General features: G+C 47.6%; 1 protein-coding gene across 13 annotated transcripts in view; it reads right to left on the reverse strand.

Annotated features, from left to right (window-relative positions):
- The window catches only part of RAP1GAP (RAP1 GTPase activating protein), a 269,542-nt gene that overhangs the window by 31,645 nt on the left and 214,924 nt on the right, over nucleotides 1–22,973 (reverse strand). For all 13 annotated transcript variants that reach the window (XM_088459482.1, XM_088459487.1, XM_088459489.1 and 10 more), the window contains 7 exons: nucleotides 16,996–17,099; nucleotides 16,039–16,117; nucleotides 14,741–14,794; nucleotides 14,354–14,437; nucleotides 13,038–13,138; nucleotides 12,832–12,961; nucleotides 4,457–4,612 (listed from right to left, as the gene is read on the reverse strand). In XM_088459482.1, coding sequence (XP_088315608.1) covers nucleotides 4,457–4,612; nucleotides 12,832–12,961; nucleotides 13,038–13,138; nucleotides 14,354–14,437; nucleotides 14,741–14,794; nucleotides 16,039–16,117; nucleotides 16,996–17,099 — 708 coding nt within the window. The remainder of the gene's footprint in view (nucleotides 1–4,456; nucleotides 4,613–12,831; nucleotides 12,962–13,037; nucleotides 13,139–14,353; nucleotides 14,438–14,740; nucleotides 14,795–16,038; nucleotides 16,118–16,995; nucleotides 17,100–22,973) is intronic.

Here is a 22,973-nt window from a genome sequence, read left to right on the forward strand (position 1 = left end):
GGGGTGCGTTACACTTCACATACCGACAACATAGGGGAGCGTTACACCTCACATACCGACAGCATAGGGGTGCGTTACACCTCACATACCGACAGCATAGGGGTGTGTTACACCTCACATACCGACAACATAGGGGTGTGTTACACCTCACATACCGACAACATAGGGGTGCGTTACACCTCACACAGCGACAACATAGGGGGGCGTTACACCTCACATAGCGACAACATAGGGTCACATACCGACAACATAGGGGTGCGTTACACCTCACACAGCGACAACATAGGGGTGCGTTACACCTCACATACCGACAACATAGGGGTGCGTTACACCTCACATACCGACAACATAGGGGTGTGTTACACCTCACATACCGACAACATAGGGGTGTGTTACACCTCACATACCGACAACATAGGGGTGCGTTACACCTCACATACCGACAGCATAGGGGTGTGTTACACCTCACATACCGACAACATAGGGGTGTGTTACACCTCACATACCGACAACATAGGGGTGCGTTACACCTCACACAGCGACAACATAGGGGGGCGTTACACCTCACATAGCGACAACATAGGGTCACATACCGACAACATAGGGGTGCGTTACACCTCACACAGCGACAACATAGGGGTGCATTACACCTCACATACCGACAACATAGGGGTGCGTTACACCTCACATACCGACAACATAGGGGTGCGTTACACCTCACATACCGACAACATAGGGGTGCGTTACACCTCACATACCGACAACATAGGGGTGCGTTACACCTCACATACCGACAACATAGGGGTGCGTTACACCTCACATACCGACAACATAGGGGTGCGTTACACCTCACATACCGACAGCAGAGGGTGTGCTACACCTCACATACCGACAACATAGGGGTGCGTTACACCTCACATACCGACAGCATAGGGGTGCGTTACACCTCACATACCGACAGCATAGGGGAGCGTTACACCTCACATACCGACAGCATAGGGGTGCGTTACATGTCACATACCGACAACATAGGGGTGCGTTACACCTCACATACTGACAGCATAGGGGTGCGTTACACCTCACATACCGACATCATAGGGGTGCGTTACACCTCACATACCGACAACATAGGGGTGCGTTACACCTCACATACCGACAACATAGGGGAGCGTTACACCTCACATACCGACAACATAGGGGTGCGTTACACCTCACATACCGACAACATAGGGGGCGTCACACCTCACATACCGACAACATAGGGGTGCGTTACACCTCACATACCGACAACATAGGGGTGCGTTACACCTTACATACCGACAACATAGGGGTGCGTTACACCTCACATACCGACAGCATAGGGGTGCGTTACACCTCACATACCGACAGCATAGGGGTGCGTTACACCTCACATACCGACAGCATAGGGGTGCGTTACACCTCACATACCGACAACATAGGGGTGCGTTACACCTCACATACCGACAACATAGGGGTGCGCTACACCTCACATACCGACAGCATAGGGGTGCGTTACACCTCACATACCGACAGCATAGGGGTGCGTTACACCTCACATACCGACAGCATAGGGGTGCGTTACACCTCACATACCGACAACATAGGGGTGCGTTACACTTCACATACCGACAACATAGGGGAGCGTTACACCTCACATACCGACAGCATAGGGGTGCGTTACACCTCACATACCGACAGCATAGGGGTGTGTTACACCTCACATACCGACAACATAGGGGTGTGTTACACCTCACATACCGACAACATAGGGGTGCGTTACACCTCACACAGCGACAACATAGGGGGGCGTTACACCTCACATAGCGACAACATAGGGTCACATACCGACAACATAGGGGTGCGTTACACCTCACACAGCGACAACATAGGGGTGCGTTACACCTCACATACCGACAACATAGGGGTGCGTTACACCTCACATACCGACAACATAGGGGTGTGTTACACCTCACATACCGACAACATAGGGGTGTGTTACACCTCACATACCGACAACATAGGGGTGCGTTACACCTCACACAGCGACAACATAGGGGTGCGTTACACCTCACATACCGACAGCATAGGGGAGCATTACACCTCACATACCGACAGCATATAGTAGGGGTGTGTTACAAGTCACATATAGAGAGTGTCTTACACGTCATATACTGACAACGTAGAAATGTATTATACGTCACATACTGACAACATAGGGGCGCGTTACACCTCACATACCGACAACATAGGGGTGTGCTACACCTCACATACCGACAGCATAGGGGTGCGTTACACCTCACATACCGACATCACAGGGGAGCGTTACACCTCACATACCGACAACATAGGGAAGCGTTACACCTCACATACCGACAACATAGGGGTGCGTTACACCTCACATACCGACAACATAGGGGTGCGTTACACCTCACATACCGACAGCATAGGGGTGCGTTACACCTCACATCCCGACAGCATAGGGGTGCGTTACACCTCACATACCGACAGCATAGGGGTGCGTTACACCTCACATACCGACATCATAGGGGTGCGTTACACCTCACATAGCGACAACACAGGGGTGCGTTACACCTCACATACCGACAGCATAGGGGTGCGTTACACCTCACATACCGACAACATAGGGGTGCGTTACACCTCACATACCGACAGCATAGGGGTGTGTTACACCTCATATACCCACAGCATAGGGGAGCGTTACACCTCACATACCGACAACATAGGGGTGTGCTACACCTCACATACCGACAGCATAGGGGTGCGTTACACCTCACATACCGTCATCATAGGGGTGCGTTACACCTCACATACCGACAACACAGGGGAGCGTTACACCTCACATACCGACAACATAGGGGAGTGTTACACCTCACATACCGACAACATAGGGGTGCGTTACACCTCACATACCGACAACATAGGGGTGCGTTACACTTCACATACCGACAGCATAGGGGTGTGCTACACCTCAAATACCAACAACATAGGGGTGCGTTACACCTCACACAGCGACAACATAAGGGTGCGTTACACCTCACATACCGACAGCATAGGGGAGCATTACACCTCACATACCGACAGCATATAGTAGGGGTGTGTTACAAGTCACATATAGAGAGTGTCTTACACGTCATATACTGACAACGTAGAAATGTATTACACGTCACATACTGACAATGTAGAAATGTATTATACGTCACATACTGACAACATAGGGGCGCGTTACACCTCACATAAAGACAACATAGGAGTATGTAGCACACTACTGACATCAGGCAACATAAAATAGGGAGCAAGTTTGGAAAAACCAGGTTGGCTTTGCGTTTTAAAAAAATCCTTAAAATCCTTGTACACAGTGTTAACCAGAATGGAGTGAGTAACTTGTATACTGCGGTGGTAACCTGGAGTGAGTACTTTGTATACTGTGGTAACTCGGAGTGAGTACCAGGTATAATGTGGTAACCTGGAGTGAGTACCTTGTGTACCGCAGTGGTAACCTGGAGTGAGTACCTTGTGTACCGCAGTGGTGACCTGGAGTGAGTACCTTGTGTACCGCAGTGGTAACCTGGAGTGAGTACTAGATATAATATGGTAACCTTGAGTGAGTACCTTGTATACTGCATTGGTAACTGGAGTGAGTACCTTGTATACCGTGGTAACCTGGAGTGAGTACCTTGTATACCGTGGTAACCTGGAGTGAGTACTAGGTATAATACGGTAACCTGGAGTGAGTACCTTGTATACTGCATTGGTAACTGGAGTGAGTACCTTGTATACCGTGGTAACCTGGAGTGAGTACCTTGTATACCGCATTGGTAACTGGAGTGAGTATCTTGTATACCGTGGTAACCTGGAGTGAGTACCTTGTATACTGCATTGGTAACTGGAGTGAGTACCTTGTATACCGTGGTAACCTGGAGTGAGTACCTTGTATACCGCATTGGTAACTGGAGTGAGTACCTTGTATACCGCATTGGTAACTGGAGTGAGTACCTTGTATACTGCATTGGTAACTGGAGTGAGTACCTTGTATACCGTGGTAACCTGGAGTGAGTACCTTGTATACCGCATTGGTAACTGGAGTGAGTACCTTGTATACCGTGGTAACCTGGAGTGAGTACCTTGTATACCGCATTGGTAACTGGAGTGAGTACCTTGTATACCGCATTGGTAACTGGAGTGAGTACCTTGTATACCGTGGTAACCTGGAGTGAGTACCTTGTATACCGCATTGGTAACTGGAGTGAGTACCTTGTATACCGTGGTAACCTGGAGTGAGTACCTTGTATACCGCATTGGTAACCTGGAGTGAGTACCTTGTATATTGTGGTGGTAACTCGGAGTGAGTACCAGGTATAATGTGGTAACCTGGAGTGAGTACCTTGTATACTGCATTGGTAACTGGAGTGAGTACCTTGTACACAGTGTTGTCGGTGCAGGGATCCTCCGCCTGTACCACGATGTAGCTGTGCAGGAAATTGGAGGCGATCATGTCTGGGACGAAGGGCGTGTTCTCATCCTGGAACACTATGGCTACAATGTCGTTACCGATGTGCCGCTTCCTCTGCAACTAAACGTGAGAAGACAGCGTGTCAACAAACATGTCTACATGACATCGGGTCAGGAACTGGCACCCGGGAGAGTAGCCGGCGCTGCAGGTGGCACTGAGGACGCCTGAGGTCTGTATACCAAGCGCCAGCACAGACGGAGTATTACATAGCGAGCGCAATGGTGTCACCACTAGAATGTACAGAAGACAGATCTATCCCACAGCGCCAGCACAGACAGAGTATTACATAGCGAGCGTAACGCTGTCACCACTAGTATGTACAGAAGACAGATCTATCCCACAGTGCCAGCACAGACTGAGTATTACATAGCGAGCGTAACGGTGTCACCGCTAGTATGTACAGAAGACAGATCTATCCCACAGCGCCATCACAGACGGAGTATTACATAGCGAGCGTAACGCTGTCACCGCTAGTATGTACAGAAGACAGATCTATCCCACAGCGCCAGCACAGACGGAGTATTACATAGCGAGCGCAACGGTGTCACCACTAGTATGTACAGAAGACAGATCTGTCCCACAGCGCCAGCACAGACAGAGTATTACACAGCGAGCGCAACGGTGTCACCACTAGTATGTACAGAAGACGGATCTATCCCACAGCGCCAGCACAGACGGAGTATTACATAGCGAGCGCAACGGTGTCACCACTAGTATGTACAGAAGACAGATCTATCCCACAGCGCCAGCACAGACGGAGTATTACATAGCGAGCGCAACGGTGTCACCACTAGTATGTACAGAAGACAGATCTATCCCACAGTGCCAGCACAGACGGAGTATTACACAGCGAGTGCAACGGTGTCACCACTAGTATGTACAGAAGACAGATCTATCCCACAGCGCCAGCACAGAGTATTACATAGCGAGCGCAACGGTGTCACCACTAGTATGTACAGAAGACAGATCTATCCCACAGCGCCAGCACAGATGGAGTATTACATAGCGAGCGCAACGGTGTCACCACTAGTATGTACAGAAGACAGATCTATCCCACAGCGCCAGCACAGACGGAGTATTACACAGCGAGCACAACGGTGTCACCACTAGTATGTACAGAAGACAGATCTATCCCACAGCGCCAGCACAGACGGAGTATTACATAGCGAGCGTAACGGTGTCACCACTAGTATGTACAGAAGACAGATCTATCCCACAGCGCCAGCACAGACGGAGTATTACATAGCGAGCACAACGGTGTCACCACTAGTATGTACAGAAGACAGATCTATCCCACAGCGCCAGCACAGACGGAGTATTGTATAGCGAGCACAACGGTGTCACCACTAGTATGTACAGAAGACAGATCTATCCCACAGCGCCAGCACAGAGTATTACATAGCGAGCGTAACGGTGTCACCACTACTATGTACAGAAGACAGATCTATCCCACAGCGCCAGCACAGACGGAGTATTACATAGCGAGCGCAACGGTGTCACCACTAGTATGTACAGAAGACAGATCTATCCCACAGCGCCAGCACAGACAGAGTATTACATAGCGAGCACAACGGTGTCACCACTAGTATGTACAGAAGACAGATCTATCCCACAGCGCCAGCACAGACAGAGTATCACATAGCGAGCGCAACGGTGTCACCACTAGTATGTACAGAAGACAGATCTATCCCACAGCGCTAGCACAGACACAGTATTACACAGCGAGCGCAATGGTGTCACCACTAGTATGTACAGAAGACAGATCTATCCCACAGCGCCAGCACAGACGGAGTATTGTATAGCGAGCACAACGGTGTCACCACTAGTATGTACAGAAGACATATCTATCCCACAGCGCCAGCACAGACGGAGTATTACACAGCGAGCGCAACGGTGTCACCACTAGTATGTACAGAAGACAGATCTATCCCACAGCGCCAGCACAGACGGAGTATTACTCAGCGAGTGCAACGGTGTCACCACTAGTATGTACAGAAGACAGATCTATCCCACAGCGCCAGCACAGACAGAGTATTACACAGCGAGCGCAACGGTGTCACCACTATTAAAAAGCTGAATAAATATTGCGTAATTACAGTTGCTTAGCGCAAAGGGAGAGAACGGAACAAGAGCACCGAGGAAAGGAGATTATTATAGGTCAAAGGCTTTATTAATAGATTATTGAGTAAAACTGTATGTTTATGAACATTTTCAGATACCTCCACTTGGGGAGTACCCACATTAGATTCAGCCCACAATGTACAATCACATTATATTCACTAGTTTGGGGCCTCTTTATCTTCTGTCTTATGTCCTTGTGCATTATTTGTCTCATGGTCCTATCAGTGTACAGCTCCGTGTATTTATTATTTCTCTATATGGCGCCACCAAGTGTCCTGAGCGCCGCTCAGAGAGACAGCTACGCTGAAACACAACCGATTCAATATAAGTGATACAAAAAGACCGCACAAGGGGATAAACTAAACAGTGACATAATAAGTGATTGAATCCAAAATAGTATTAGTCAATGGCCCTGAGGCCTAGGGTGGACAGCCAGATAGAGTGGGAGCTTACAGACTACAAGAGTCGGGGTATAACTGGGAGGTGATCTGGGAAGAGATGGGGAGGGCTGAGATGTTAGAGAGTGAAAGAGGAGCTGGGGGTCTCCAATGAACAGGTGAGATTACAGAATCCCTGTAGGCTGGCAGAGGGTCTGATAGGGTGGTAGAGTGAATCCCAGAGAAAACGGAGCAGCACGGAGAAGTCTAGGATGCCGGAGGAGTTAATAGATGTAGTAAGGAGAGGAGCAATGACCTGCTTTTAAGGTTAAGGTGAGGAGATTATACTGGATTCCAGGGGAAGGGGAACCAGAGAGGAGAGAGTAGAGATCGTCTCCTAGCGAGGGGATAGAAAGAGGAGGTGCATCGCTCAGGAGAGATAGTTGTAAGATGGGAAAATCAGGATGGAGGCACAGCAGAGTAGAAGATTATAATAGTCCAAGCGGGAGAGGGCAAGAGATGCGTTAGCCTACAGGACAAAGCAGGCTCTGATAGTAGAGATCTAATAATGTTGGCTGCTGGTGCATAATATTTAGAAGTGCATAATTTTTAAAAGTGCACTTTGCATTTCTAATCAAATTTTGGCGTTATACCGGCGTTAAACCGAAGTCGAACAGAAAGAGACCACTCTAACTTCAAACCATCCAAAAACCAGAACATTTGGACAAAGTATACACAAGAAATGTAAATTCACCATCTCTTCACTACAAGCAACTGCTGTCTGCCTAACAAGGACATTCATCACTGGACTCTGGGGGCCTGATTCAGAGCCGGACGCTATGCTGCGCTCGCTCGCATTGAGCGATTTTTCGCAATCTGCGCATGCGTATGAGTCGCAATGCGCATGTGCGAACCAGTCATTGTGATGGGATAGTGCTCGCCCATAGCCCGCAGTCGGACCGCTATTTTGAGTGACAGATAGTGCCGTTTGTGAGTGGTAACAGGGGAAGGTGCTTAAAAACGGGGGTGTGGTTGTGCAAACGCAGGCATGCCCGACCGTCAGAACGGCGTTTAATGGGTGTGCATGATTAGCAAAGTAGCGTCATTACACACATGACTGGGTTGTATTTTAGCCAGAACTGCTCGCAATGTTGTGGTAGGAAAAGGCTACCACAAGCGCTGCGAGCAGCTCCGATGGCTTCCCGATAAATCATATAACTGCCGAAGATGACGTGTGTTGCAAGTGACAAAGGGGCGTCTTTATATAGGTGTGAGTGCATAGTGCGGCCGCTCGCTATTTCTTAGTGGGCGGCTTTATGCGACGCAGTGCGAGCACATGATTTAAATAGCCGGCCCCTTTTAGCCAGCGAGCGGATGCAAATAGCGTCCGGGTCCGAATCAGGCCCTCTGTTTGCTCACTGTAAGAACTTAACACTCTAGTTGCTAATATTTGTGCTGGCTCTCTGGTTTCACAAATACCAATGTCAGTTTATCTCTTAGAAATATTGGCCCTCATTCAGAGCCGCTCGCAAGCGGCCGTACGCTCGTTCCGAGCGATGTTCGCACATCTGCGCATGCGTACGGTTTTTAGTACGCATGCGCGAACCAGTCAGTGCGGCCGAAAATCGTTTGTACGCTATATAGCGAGTGCCTGCTATTTTGAGTGACAGAATGAGGCGTATGTGGGTGGTAACAGGGGAAGGTGCTTGTAAACGGGGGAGTGGAATTCGAACGCAGGCGTGCTTAAAGGTCAAAACGGGCGTTTTAAGGGAGTGCATAATTAATACAGCAGCGTCATTGACCACGTCACTTGGTTTTTTTAAACTCAGAACTGCTCGCAAAATAGCGGTTGAAAAAAACCAACCACAAGAATAGCGAGCAGTTCATACGCTGGTCGATGTACTCGATTAATCTAATAAATAGCGGACATGACGTATGGTGCGAGCGGCCAGGGGGCGTTTTTAACAAATAAACGAGCATATGTTTTGCACGCTCGTTCAGACTTAGAGGTGTGAACAGACTGCAATTTGCGAACTGATCATTTGAATAGCCACCCCTTGTTTTTGAACGAACGACCGTAAATAGCGAAAGGCTCTGAATCAGGCCCATTGTCTTTCTACCTTAGGTATTTGCCAAGCCTGTCATCTGTCTTCTAATACAGTTTACTTTAATATTCAATTTCTTCCCCCTTAAATCTCCACTTTTCCTCCACTCAATTATAAACCTTTGTCATTGCACAGGCACATTTTTTTCTTCCACTGTACTTTTACTTGCTTCTCTACATATCTCCTGCACTTTCTCTCACATTCATACTTTATTCCTACATCTAGATTTCCTCCCCAAACTCAACCCAGCCACACCATGACCATGTTTTCTTCCACTTTCCCCTCCACTTAGTGTCTACCTAATCCTCTGCTTTGTCCCCTTCTTCCACCTTTATCAGTTCCCCCTGGTCTCCTCCACCTCCTCCTTCCATAATCCCCCCTCCTCTGTCTGCCTTCCTCCCTCTCCTCTTCCACTACTCCACTTTTGTTCTCTTCTACCCTACCTGGGTCCTACTACCCCACTGCTAATCCTTCTTCCAAGCCTCCTCTCCATGCCACGCCACCCCACCTCTATCCACATGTCATTAAACTCCCTCCCTGCCCACCAACTTTAGGTTCCTTTCCCAACACTGGTGCCCGCACAATCTCTCCACTACATTCTTATCGGTCACCGAAATTAATCTCACCTTCTCATTACAGCAATCCTGATAATCTCATTCATATCTCTCCCATAAACACTGTCCCTCTATCTTGTGCCCTCTGGAATGCCAGATCAGTCTGTAATAAACTTGTTACCACCCATGACCTTTTCATTTCCAAAAACTTGCATCTCCTAGCCATTACTGAAACCTGGATTTCACCCTCTGACACCACTTCCCCTGCAGCTCTCTCCACTGGGGACCTCATCTTCTCTCACACCCCTCGACCTGGGGGTCGCCATGAAGGTGGTGTGGGGGTCCTTCTTTCCCCAGGTTACTCCTACCAACTCCTACCCTCTGAACCATCCCTTACATTCTCTACATTTGAGATTCATGCCATACGCCTCTTCCAACCAGTACACCTGCGAGTAGCTGTCATTTACCGTCTCCCTGGCCCTCCCTCTAAGTTCCTTGACAACTTTGCTTCCTGGCTCATTCACTTTCTCTCCTCTGAGCTTCTGTCCATTATCCTAGGTGACTTCAATATTCCAAATGATATCCCCACAGAATCCTCTGCCTCCAAACTCCTTACCCTCACATTTTCATTTGGTCTTTCCCAATGGACCTCCCCACCCTCCCAAGTGTGGGCATTTGCTTGATCTAGTCTTCACTCACCGTTGTAATATTTCTGATTATTCCAACTCCCCATTCCCCGTCTCTGACCATCGCCTTCTCTCTTTTAACCTATCCCTCTCTCCTTCCTCTCCTCTACCTCCTAAGGCCACCATCACTAAGCGCAACATTGAGGCTATCAACACCGTTTCTTTTTCTTGCCTGCTTGACTCACTTCTCTCCCCTATCCTCTCTCTCTTCTGCCTTGAACAAGCTGCTTCCCTATACAATGCCTCTCTTACTTCTGCTCTGGACTCTGTTGCTCCGGCAATCACTACTCACCCTCGCAGATCCACACCACAACCCTGGCATTCCAAATGCACCAGAAATCTGCAAAAGTGTTCAAGAACCACTGAGTGACAGTGGAGAACATCACGCTCTAAGACAGATTTTCTCCACTTTAATTTATGCTCTTATCCTACAGTGCTGCCCTTTCCCTCTCTAAACAGTATTATATCAAGAACCTCATCTGTTCCAATCTTGCCCACCTCCTCAATCTCTCCCTCTCATGTGGCACTGTACCTTCTGCATTCAAACATGCCCTTGTCTCCCCCATTCTTAAAAAACCTACCTTGATCCTAACACTGTCTCCAACTACCGTCCAATCTCTCTCCTTCCTTTTGCTTCCAAGCTCCGTGAGCGTATTGTACAACCGCCTTACCACCTTTCTTTCCTCCCACTCCCTCCTTGACCCTTTTCAGTCTGGCTTCCGTTCTCTTCACTAAACTGAAACTGCCCTCACAAAAGTCAACAATGACCTCCTTGCTGCCAAATCCAAGGGCCACTACTCTCTGCTCATTTTCCTTGACCTCTCTGCTGCCTTCGACACTGTGGACCACCCTCTCCTGCTGCAAATCCTTCACTCCCTTGGGTTACGTGACACTTCCCTCTCCTGGCTTTCCTACTACCTCTCTGACTGGTCCTTCTCTGTCTCCTCTCATGACTCCTCTTCCCCGTCACAGCCTCTTACAGTAGGTGTTCCCCAAGATTCTGTTCTTGGACCTCTACTATTCTCCCACTATACGTCCTCTCTAGGTAAACTCATCAGCTCTTTTGACCTCCATTATCATCTCTATGCTGATGATACTCAGATCTACCTTTCCTCCCCTGACTTCTCCCCCTCTCTCCTCACTCGTATCTCCAACTGTCTCTCTGCTATCTCTTCCTGGATGTCCCAGCGATTTCTTAAACTTAATATGTCTAAGACTGAGCTGATCATTTTCCCACCCTCCAACATAACCTCACTTCCCACTATTTCTTTAACAATTGATGGCACAACTATCTCCCCTAGCCCCAAACTGCGCTGTCTTGGAGTTATCCTGGACTCCTCCCTCTCCTTCAAACCACATATCCAGAACCTCTCACAGTCCTGTCATTTCCATTTCAAAAATATTTGCAGGATCAGACCCTTTCTCACCCAGGATGCTACTAAAACCCTCATACACTCACTGGTCATCTCCAGATTGGACTATTGTAACCTCCTCCTATCTGACCTCACCAACTCCCATCTCTCTCCTCTCCAATCTGTCCTCAATGCTGCTGCTCGGCTCATCTTCCTTTCCAAACGCTCTGCATATGCCTCCCCTCTCCTACAAGCCCTACACTGGCTCCCCTTCCCTTTTAGAACCCAATTCAAGGTTCTCACACTCCTCTCCCATTTACATCTCTGACCTCATCTCCCTTCACTCTCCTGTCCACCCTCTTTGCGCAACAAATGCACGCCGCCTCTCATGCCAACTGATTACTTCCTCCCACTCCCGCCTCCAAGATTTTGCCCATGCTGCTCCCAACCTTTGGATCTCTCTTCCTCTCCCCATCAGACTCTCCTCCTCTTTACAATCCTTCAAACGGGCTCTCAAGACCCACTACTTCATCAAAGCCTTCCAGCTCTCATCCTAACCCGCTGCAACATGCTCATTCCTCCCTGTTTACCCCATCTGTGTCACACCTGTTTGTCTGCCCATCCCCTTTACAATGTAAGCTCTTACGAGCAGGGCCCTCTCCCCTCTTGTGCTTCTCCTTACTTTACTTTCATCTGCTTCTTACTCCCAACCAGGGCACCTAACACTTGGTTGCTTACGCTCTGTTGCATATCTAGGTGCTATGGTCACTTATGTAGCAATGTCCTGTATTGTTTTATATTGTACTGTAAGTCGCTTGTCAAATTATTTGTTTATGTACTTTGTAAGGCGCTGCAGAACACTTGTGGCGCCATATAAATAAAGGATAATAATAATAATGTTGGTGCTTTATAAACAAAGTTAAATAATAACTTTCCATTAATACTAATTATTCTACACTCTATAATGGAAAGTCTGTAAATGACACTGCAAATAATCTAACAGTGTCATCCACAGGGAGATAAAGATTATAGTCATTAAAACCAGCTCCATCCTCATCTCCCTATACATACAAATAGTATATACCTGCTGAGCGTCGCCTTCTGTGTACGGCAACTTGGTGGAGATGTGGAACATGATTTCTTTGCCACGAAAGTTGCAGTAGATGGATTCTGTCCCTGTCTGTCCATGAGCTACATCTAGACCACCCCGGAACCTGGAATATCAGATGTGGCAGTGAGTGTGTAATCATGGTCTCATGTAATGACCTTATCCTAAATATAAAGACTCACCCCTTAAAGTCCTGCAAGAGAACCCGCTCACCCAGCAGCTCCAGGAACTCCACAAAAGCTGGACTCTCCTCTGTGGTACTAAACAATTCCTCTTCTGTGGTCTGGAAATGTATGTAACTATAAATACTATATCAACAGGGACATCACTAGTTACATTGTCCTATATACCAACACCCATCACCTGGGCTCATGGCCCTATATACCAACACCAATCACTGGGCTCATGGCCCTATACACCAACACCCATCACTGGGCTCATGGCCCTATACACCAATACCCATCACTGGGCTCATGGCCCTATATACCAACACCCATCACTGGGCTCATGGCCCTAAACACCAACACCCATCACTGGGCTCATGGCCCTATACACCAACACCCATCACTGGGCTAATGGCCCTATACTCCAACACCCATCACTGGGCTCATGGCCTTATATACCAACACCCATCACTGGGCTCATGGCCCTATACACCACCACCCATCACTGGGCTCATGGTCCTATACACCAACACCCATCACTGGGCTCATGGCCCTATAGACCAACACCCATCACTGGGCTCATGGTCCTATACGCCAACACCCATCACTGGGCTCATGGCCCTATACACCAACACCCATCACTGGGCTCATGGCCCTATACACCTACACCCATCACTGGGTTCATGGCCCTATACACCAACACTCATCACTGGGCTCATGGCCCTATATACCAACACCCATCACTGGGCTCATGGCCCTATACACCAACACCCATCACTGGGCTCATGGCCCTATATATCAACACCAATCACTAGACACATGGACCTATATACCAACACCCATCACTGGGCTCATTGCCCTATATACCAACACCCATCACTTGGCACACGGACCTATTTACCAACACCCATCACTAGACACATGGACCTATATACCAACACGCATCACTAGACATATGGACCAATATACCAACACGCATCACTAGACACATGGACCTATATACAACACCCATCACTAGACACACAGATCTATACACCAACACCAATCAATAAACACATGGACCTATATACCAACACCCATCACTAGACACACAGATCTATACACCAACACCCATCAATAGACACATGGACCTATATACATGGACCTATATACAACACCCATCACTAGACACATGGACCTATATACAACTCCCATCACTAGACACATGGACCTATATACAACACCCATCACTAGACACACGCAACCTGACACCAACACTGGTCACTAGACACACAGACCCTGACACCAACACCCATCGCTCGGCAGATCCCCTTTGCACATACAGTAGGTCTGACCTGTCCTGTCTTCTGGTAGATGACACCAAATTTAAAGTTATTGCTGATGACGTGTTCATCAAACGTGACGATGAGACGTGACGCCTGTCAGTAAGAAAGAAAGGGGGTAACGAAAGATGAAAACTGAACACAGACATGAGCTACTGTTATTATATTAAACTGTGTCACCGCCCACAAATGTCACAATGATTCTCCCACGTTACTCACGTTAATGTATTACAGAAAGATTATTCACCCTGTGTAATATGTGAGACGCTTACATCCCTGATGGTAGCGGTGCTAAGATACACGCGGGAGATCAGATTCCGGGGCATTGTGTCATATAATGTATCATGTTCCGTGTTACAGTATATGTTCTGGCATTACCCTTCCATTGTGCGGACTCACCTTAGGGTAGAGGACAGGATGAAATCGATCCACGTTCACATCTTCGCAGACCAGCTGTAACACACAGATCAGACTGCGTCAGTTCTCCTGCCTCCGAGTGTAACGTGCCTGACACTAGCGTTACCCTCGTCCCCCTAATCCCGCGGGTTGTCTGACCTTCCCACTGGTCCCGGACGCTAGTAAATGCACACATGGCTGATAACAGAGGACAAAAGCTTGCAGCGAGGTACTGGCTGAATGATTAGCGTCATGAATGTGCCGATACATTTAGGGCCTCACAACCTCGGCACGTATAGGATGGACATTTGGGTTTATTGTGTTTTGTACTGTAATTTATGATACCAATACATCTATTATTAATCAATAGTGATTGTCGGAGCGATATTCTAGCTATCTCTTACATTTTTGCCAGTTGTCAATATTTTACCCCTGCGATATTGTCTCTCACTATGGGGGTGAGACGTTCCAGGGGATCATATAAGCCCTGACCCTGCCTGGTTACACTTTGGGTTATATGATGTGGCCATGTATGGTGTAACAATATGGGGGCCATTGTGTGTGGAGACTTTTGTATTTGTATTGTTACCCATGACTGCATTGTATCTGCATAAACCAGGACTGATATCACAATACATAATACATTATTGTAGATCTGGGTGGCGCTCAGTTACTCAGACAAGTAAATGACTTAGCACACTGACATCAGCTGATTATCTTATTGTTTCATCAGTTACCCTTGTTACTCGCTGTATGCTATGTTGTGTGTTCAGCCCTTCCGTGTAAACAGACTCGGATTGGGGATTGTGCACAGCGCAGGAGGGAACGTTTGTGTAACAGCAATTGGTGCGCAGGGTGTACCGGCCCTATGCTGCACTCTCATTGGCTCTCTGTGTCCCTGGACCTGTGCTGGGATTGGGCTGTTACACCTCATGACCTGGGCGGGCAGCTCCCGGACACATAAAGAGGAGACAGCGAGAGTAGGAGGGGAGGTTAATGGATTGGAGATCTAAATAACAGTCAAATATATATTCCACAGGGCTCTGCCCCCTCCTGTAACACTGAAATGGACGCCCCTAGTCATAAAGAGATAGGGCATTTATACACTACAGGTCACGTTGGATACACCTTACCAGAGGCTGTATCTAAGCATGAGAGACAGAATATGTGTCTGTGCAATATAGTACATCATTGTGTCCTGTGACATGTATCACACACTCGTGTCCCTTTTCAGCAGAACACGCCGAGCCCCTGCGGCCGCCTCAGGTGAAATAAGTAACTCATGTAAATCCTCCCCTTACTTTTGCCATTTGTACAACGTTCGGGAACTCGGTGAGACAGGATATGGGGATGACATCGTGGTACGTCTGGCATTTGGTCCTGAAACAAGAAATCAGATGGGCAGACAGGTCCGACACCAGGTACATAATTATCTGCAAATACACACACAAAGACTAGGAAATAGACTCTGCCCAATCACACTCTATGGCCAGTGGTAAATGCATTTAGGTGTGTGTCATGTGATTATATTTTATTTATGTAGCAAAGTAGTTCCTGAATCACAGCGCTGCGGTATATGTGGGCGCTATATGGCGATATGAGGATTCACCCTTGAACCCCCCCTGCTAGATTATCTGCCCTTGGTGTGGCTCTGGGATGCAGTCTCGAAGTCGACTTTGACAATGTTGACATTCTCATCATGTCGACAACAGAAGGGTGACACTGATGCTGGTGACATGGTTCAAATGACGACATCATTAATGTTGGCACCTGGTGTTGACATGAGCAGAATAGCGACATTTGCATTAGGCTTAGGGTGACCGTTAGCATTAGGGATAGAATCAGAGTAAAAACACATTGTCAATAACAATATCAATGTTACGTCAGTGTCGACCAATAACCGTGTCAACATTCTCATATTGACCTAATGGATGTCGACAGCCTAACCATAGACGTAATATACCCCGGGCTGCGTCACACAGGGAATGTCTCTATAGGCACCATAAGCGGTAGTATAACTGGATGCCTCCTCTTACTCTCTGATACGCGCAGGAGTCCATACATCCCCCCGCTGTATAACCTCCATGTTATACAGATTTATCACATGCCTCTAATGCTACATTGGGAAAGCCGGAGATTCACCAATCACTCCGTGTACTCATACGTGTACACATACATGTGCTGTGACATTAGGGAGAATAACAGGGGAGAACAGGCCGGCCCTGAGACGCTGAGGACAAACGCTACGTGATACATACCGGAGCATCAGGCGGAGGTGTTCCTGGTCTCCGATGACATCGTACTTCATGGAGAAGACAAGATGACCCAGCGCAGCATCCACGGAGTAATAGTTAAAGTGTTCCTAGAATATATCACCAGATTCATTTATTATGAGACCAATAACCAGTGTACCTCTATATATATCGGGGTCAGTATGTGGTAACCAGTGTACCTCTATATATACCGGGGTCAGTGTGTGGTAACCAGTGTACCTCTCTCTATACCGGGGACAGTATGTGGTAACCAGTGTACCTCTATATATACCCGGGTTAGTGTGTGGTAACCAGTGTACCTCTATATATCCGCGGTCAGTGTGTGGTAACCAGTGTACCTCTATATATACCGGGGTCAGTGTGTGGTAACCAGTGTACTGCTATATATACCGGGGTCAGTGTGTGGTAACCAGTGAACCTCTATATATACCGGAGACAGTGTGTGGTAACCAGTGTACCTCTATATAAACCGGGGTCAGTGTGTGGTAACCAGTGTACCTCTATATAAACCGGGCTCAGTATGTGGTAACCAGTGTACCTCTATATATACCGGGGTCAGTGTGTGGTAACCAGTGTACCTCTATAAATCCCGGGGTCAGTGTGTGGTAACCAGTGTACCTCAATATATACCGGGGTCAGTATGTGGTAACCAGTATACCTCTATATATACCGGGGTCAGTGTGTGGTAACCAGTGTACTGCTATATATACCGGGGTCAGTGTGTGGTAACCAGTGTACCTCTATATATACCAGGGTCAGTGTGTGGTAACCAGTGTACTGCTATATATACCGGGGTCAGTGTGTGGTAACCAGTATACTGCTATATATACCGGGGTCAGTGTGTGGTAACCAGTGTACCTCTATATATACCAGGGTCAGTGTGTGGTAACCAGTATACCTCTATATATACCGGGGTCAGTGTGTGGTAACCAGTGTACTGCTATATATACCGGGGTCAGTGTGTGGTAACCAGTGTACCTCTATATATACCAGGGTCAGTGTGTGGTAACCAGTGTACTGCTATATATACCGGGGTCAGTGTGTGGTAACCAGTATACTGCTATATATACCGGGGTCAGTGTGTGGTAACCAGTGTACCTCTATATATACCAGGGTCAGTGTGTGGTAACCAGTGTACTGCTATATATACCGGGGTCAGTGTGTGGTAACCAGTTTACTGCTATATATACCGGGAACAGTGTGCGGTAACCAGTGTACCTCTATATATACCGGGGTCAGTGTGTGGTAACCAGTGTACCTCTATATATACCGGGGTCAGTGTGTGGTAACCAGTATACTGCTATATATACCGGGGTCAGTGTGTGGTAACCAGTGTACCTCTATATATACCAGGGTCAGTGTGTGGTAACCAGTGTACCTCTCTCTATACCGGGGTCAGTGTGTGGTAAACAGTGTACTGCAATCTATACCGGGGTCATTATGTGGTAACCAGTGTACTGCTATCTATACCGGGGTCATTATGTGGTAACCAGTGTACTGCTATCTATACCGGGGTCAGTGTGTGGTAACCAGTGTACTGCTATCTATACCGGGGTCAGTATGTGGTAACCAGTGTACTGCTATCTATACCGGGGTCAGTGTGTGGTAACCAGTGTACTGCTATCTATACCGGGGTCAGTGTGTGGTAACCAGTGTACCTCTATATATACCAGAGTCAGTGTGTGGTAGCCAGTGTACCTCTATAAATCCCTGGGTCAGTGTGTGGTAACCAGTGAACTGCTATATATACCGGGGTCAGTGTGTGTTAACCAGTGTACTGCTATATATACCGGGGTTAGTATGTGGTAACCAGTGTACTGCTATATATACCGGGGTCAGTGTGTGGTAACCAGTGTACTGCTATATATACCGGGGTCAGTGTGTGGTAACCAGTGTACCTCTATATATACCGGGATCAGTATGTGGTAACCAGTGTACCTCTATATATACCGGGGTCAGTGTGTGGTAACCAGTGTACTGCTATATATACCCGGGTCAGTGTGTGGTAACCAGTGTACCTCTCTCTATACCGGGGTCAGTGTGTGGTAACCAGTGTACCTCTATATATACCGGGGTCAATGTGTGGTAACCAGTGTACCTCTATATATACCGGGGTCAGTATGTGGTAACTAGTGTACCTCTATATATACCGGGGTCAGTGTGTGGTAACCAGTGTACCTCTATATATACCGGGGTCAGTGTGTGGTAACCAGTGTACCTCTATATATACCGGGGTCAGTGTGTGGTAACCAGTGTACTGCTATATATACCGGGGTCAGTAAGTGGTAACCAGTGTACTGCTATATATACCGGGGTCAGTCTGTGGTAACCAGTGTACCTCTATATATACCGGGGTCAGTGTGTGGTAACCAGTGTACTGCTATCTATACCGGGGTCAGTATGTGGTAACCAGTGTACCTCTATATATACCGGAGTCAGTGTGTGGTAACCAGTGTACCTCTATATATACCGGGGTCAGTATGTGGTAACCAGTGTACTGCTATATATACCGGGGTCAGTGTGTGGTAAACAGTGTACCTCTATATATACCGGGGTCAGTGTGTGGTAACCAGTGTACTGCTATCTATACCGGGGTCAGTATGTGGTAACCAGTGTACCTCTATATATACCGGAGTCAGTGTGTGGTAACCAGTGTACCTCTATATATACCGGGGTCAGTGTGTGGTAACCAGTGTACCTCTATATATACCGGGGTCAGTATGTGGTAACCAGTGTACCTCTATATATAACGGGGTCAGTGTGTGGTAACCAGTGTACCTCTATATATACCGGGGTCAGTATGTGGTAACCAGTGTACCTCTCTTTATACTGGGGATAGTATGTGGTAACCAGTGTACCTCTATATATACCGGGGTCAGTGTGTGGTAACCAGTGTACCTCTATATATACCGGGGTCAGTATGTGGTAACCAGTATACCTCTATATATACCGGGGTCAGTGTGTGGTAACCAGTGAACTGCTAAATATACCGGGGTCAGTGTGTGGTAACCAGTGTACCTCAATATATACCGGGGTCAGTATGTGGTAACCAGTGTACCTCTATATATACCGGGGTCAATGTGTGGTAACCAGTGTACCTCTATATATACCGGGGTCAGTATGTGGTAACCAGTGTACCACTATATATACCGGGGTCAGAGTGTGGTAACCAGTGTACTGCTATATATACCGGGGTCAGTGTGTGGTAACCAGTGTATCTCTATATATACCGGGGACAGTATGTGGTAACCAGTGTACCTCTATATATACCGGGGTCAGTATGTGGTAACCAGTGAACCTCTATATATACCGGGGTCAGTATGTGGTAACCAGTGTACTGCTATATATACCGGGGTCAGTGTGTGATAACCAGTGTACCTCAATATATACCGGGGTCAGTATGTGGTAACCAGTGTACCTCTATATATACCGGGGTCAGTGTGTGGTAACCAGTGTACCTCTATATATACCGGGGTCAGTGTGTGGTAACCAGTGTACCTCTCTCTATACCGGGGACAGTATGTGGCAACCAGTGTACCTCTATATATACCGGGGTCAGTGTGTGGTAACCAGTGTACCTCTATATATACTATATATATATATTATATACCGGGGTCAGTGTGTGGTAACCAGTGTACCTCTATATATACCGGGGTCAGTGTGTGGTAACCAGTGTACTGCTATATATACCGGGGTCAGTGTGTGGTAACCAGTGAACCTCTATATATACCGGAGTCAGTGTGTGGTAACCAGTGTACCTCTATATAAACCGGGGTCAGTGTGTGGTAACCAGTGTACCTCTATATAAACCGGGGTCAGTATGTGGTAACCAGTGCACCTCTATATATACCGGGGTCAGTGTGTGGTAACCAGTGTACCTCTATATGTACCGGGGTCAGTGTGTGGTAACCAGTGTACCTCTATATATACCGGGGTCAGTGTGTGGTAACCAGTGTACCTCTATATATACCAGGGACAGTGTGTGGTAACCAGTGTACCTCTATAAATCCCGGGGTCAGTGTGTGGTAACCAGTGTACCTCAATATATACCGGGGTCAGTGTGTGGTAACCAGTGTACCTCTATATATACCAGGGTCAGTGTGTGGTAACCAGTGTACCTCTATATATACCGGGGTCAGTGTGTGGTAACCAGTGTACCTCTCTCTATACCGGGGACAGTATGTGGTAACCAGTATACCTCTATATATACCGGGGTCAGTGTGTGGTAACCAGTGTACCTCTATATATACCGGGGTCAGTGTGTGGTAACCAGTGTATCTCTATATATACCGGGGTCAGTATGTGGTAACCAGTGTACCTCTATATATACCGGGGTCAGTATGTGGTAACCAGTGTACTGCTATATATACCGGGAACAGTGTGCGGTAACCAGTGTACCTCTATATATACCGGGGTCAGTATGTGGTAACCAGTGTACCTCTATATATACCGGGGTCAGTGTGTGGTAACCAGTGTACCTCTATATATACTGGGGTCAGTGTGTGGTAACCAGTGTACCTCTATATATACCGGGGTCAGTGTGTGGTAACCAGTGTACCTCTCTCTATACCGGGGACAGTATGTGGTAACCAGTGTACCTCTATATATACCCGGGTTAGTGTGTGGTAACCAGTGTACCTCTATATATCCCGGGTCAGTGTGTGGTAACCAGTGTACCTCTATATATACCGGGGTCAGTGTGTGGTAACCAGTGTACTGCTATATATACCGGGGTCAGTGTGTGGTAACCAGTGAACCTCTATATATACCGGAGACAGTGTGTGGTAACCAGTGTACCTCTATATAAACCGGGGTCAGTGTGTGGTAACCAGTGTACCTCTATATAAACCGGGCTCAGTATGTGGTAACCAGTGTACCTCTATATATACCGGGGTCAGTGTGTGGTAACCAGTGTACCTCTATATATACCGGGGTCAGTGTGTGGTAACCAGTGTACCTCTATAAATCCCGGGGTCAGTGTGTGGTAACCAGTGTACCTCAATATATACCGGGGTCAGTGTGTGGTAACCAGTGTACCTCTATATATACCAGGGTCAGTGTGTGGTAACCAGTGTACCTCTATAAATCCCGGGGTCAGTGTGTGGTAACCAGTGTACCTCAATATATACCGGGGTCAGTATGTGGTAACCAGTATACCTCTATATATACCGGGGTCAGTGTGTGGTAACCAGTGTACTGCTATATATACCGGGGTCAGTGTGTGGTAACCAGTGTACCTCTATATATACCAGGGTCAGTGTGTGGTAACCAGTGTACTGCTATATATACCGGGGTCAGTGTGTGGTAACCAGTATACTGCTATATATACCGGGGTCAGTGTGTGGTAACCAGTGTACCTCTATATATACCAGGGTCAGTGTGTGGTAACCAGTATACCTCTATATATACCGGGGTCAGTGTGTGGTAACCAGTGTACTGCTATATATACCGGGGTCAGTGTGTGGTAACCAGTGTACCTCTATATATACCGGAGTCAGTGTGTGGTAACCAGTGTACCTCTATATATACCGGGGTCAGTGTGTGGTAACCAGTGTACTGCTATATATACCGGGGTCAGTGTGTGGTAACCAGTGAACCTCTATATATACCGGAGTCAGTGTGTGGTAACCAGTGTACCTCTATATAAACCGGGGTCAGTGTGTGGTAACCAGTGTACCTCTATATAAACCGGGGTCAGTATGTGGTAACCAGTGCACCTCTATATATACCGGGGTCAGTGTGTGGTAACCAGTGTACCTCTATATGTACCGGGGTCAGTGTGTGGTAACCAGTGTACCTCTATATATACCAGGGTCAGTGTGTGGTAACCAGTGTACCTCTATATATACCAGGGACAGTGTGTGGTAACCAGTGTACCTCTATAAATCCCGGGGTCAGTGTGTGGTAACCAGTGTACCTCAATATATACCGGGGTCAGTGTGTGGTAACCAGTGTACCTCTAT

The sequence above is a fragment of the Taudactylus pleione genome, unplaced genomic scaffold (genome assembly GCF_031769625.1).
Source record: "Taudactylus pleione unplaced genomic scaffold, aTauple2 ptg000912l, whole genome shotgun sequence".
In the NCBI taxonomy this organism is placed as follows: domain Eukaryota; kingdom Metazoa; phylum Chordata; class Amphibia; order Anura; family Myobatrachidae; genus Taudactylus; species Taudactylus pleione.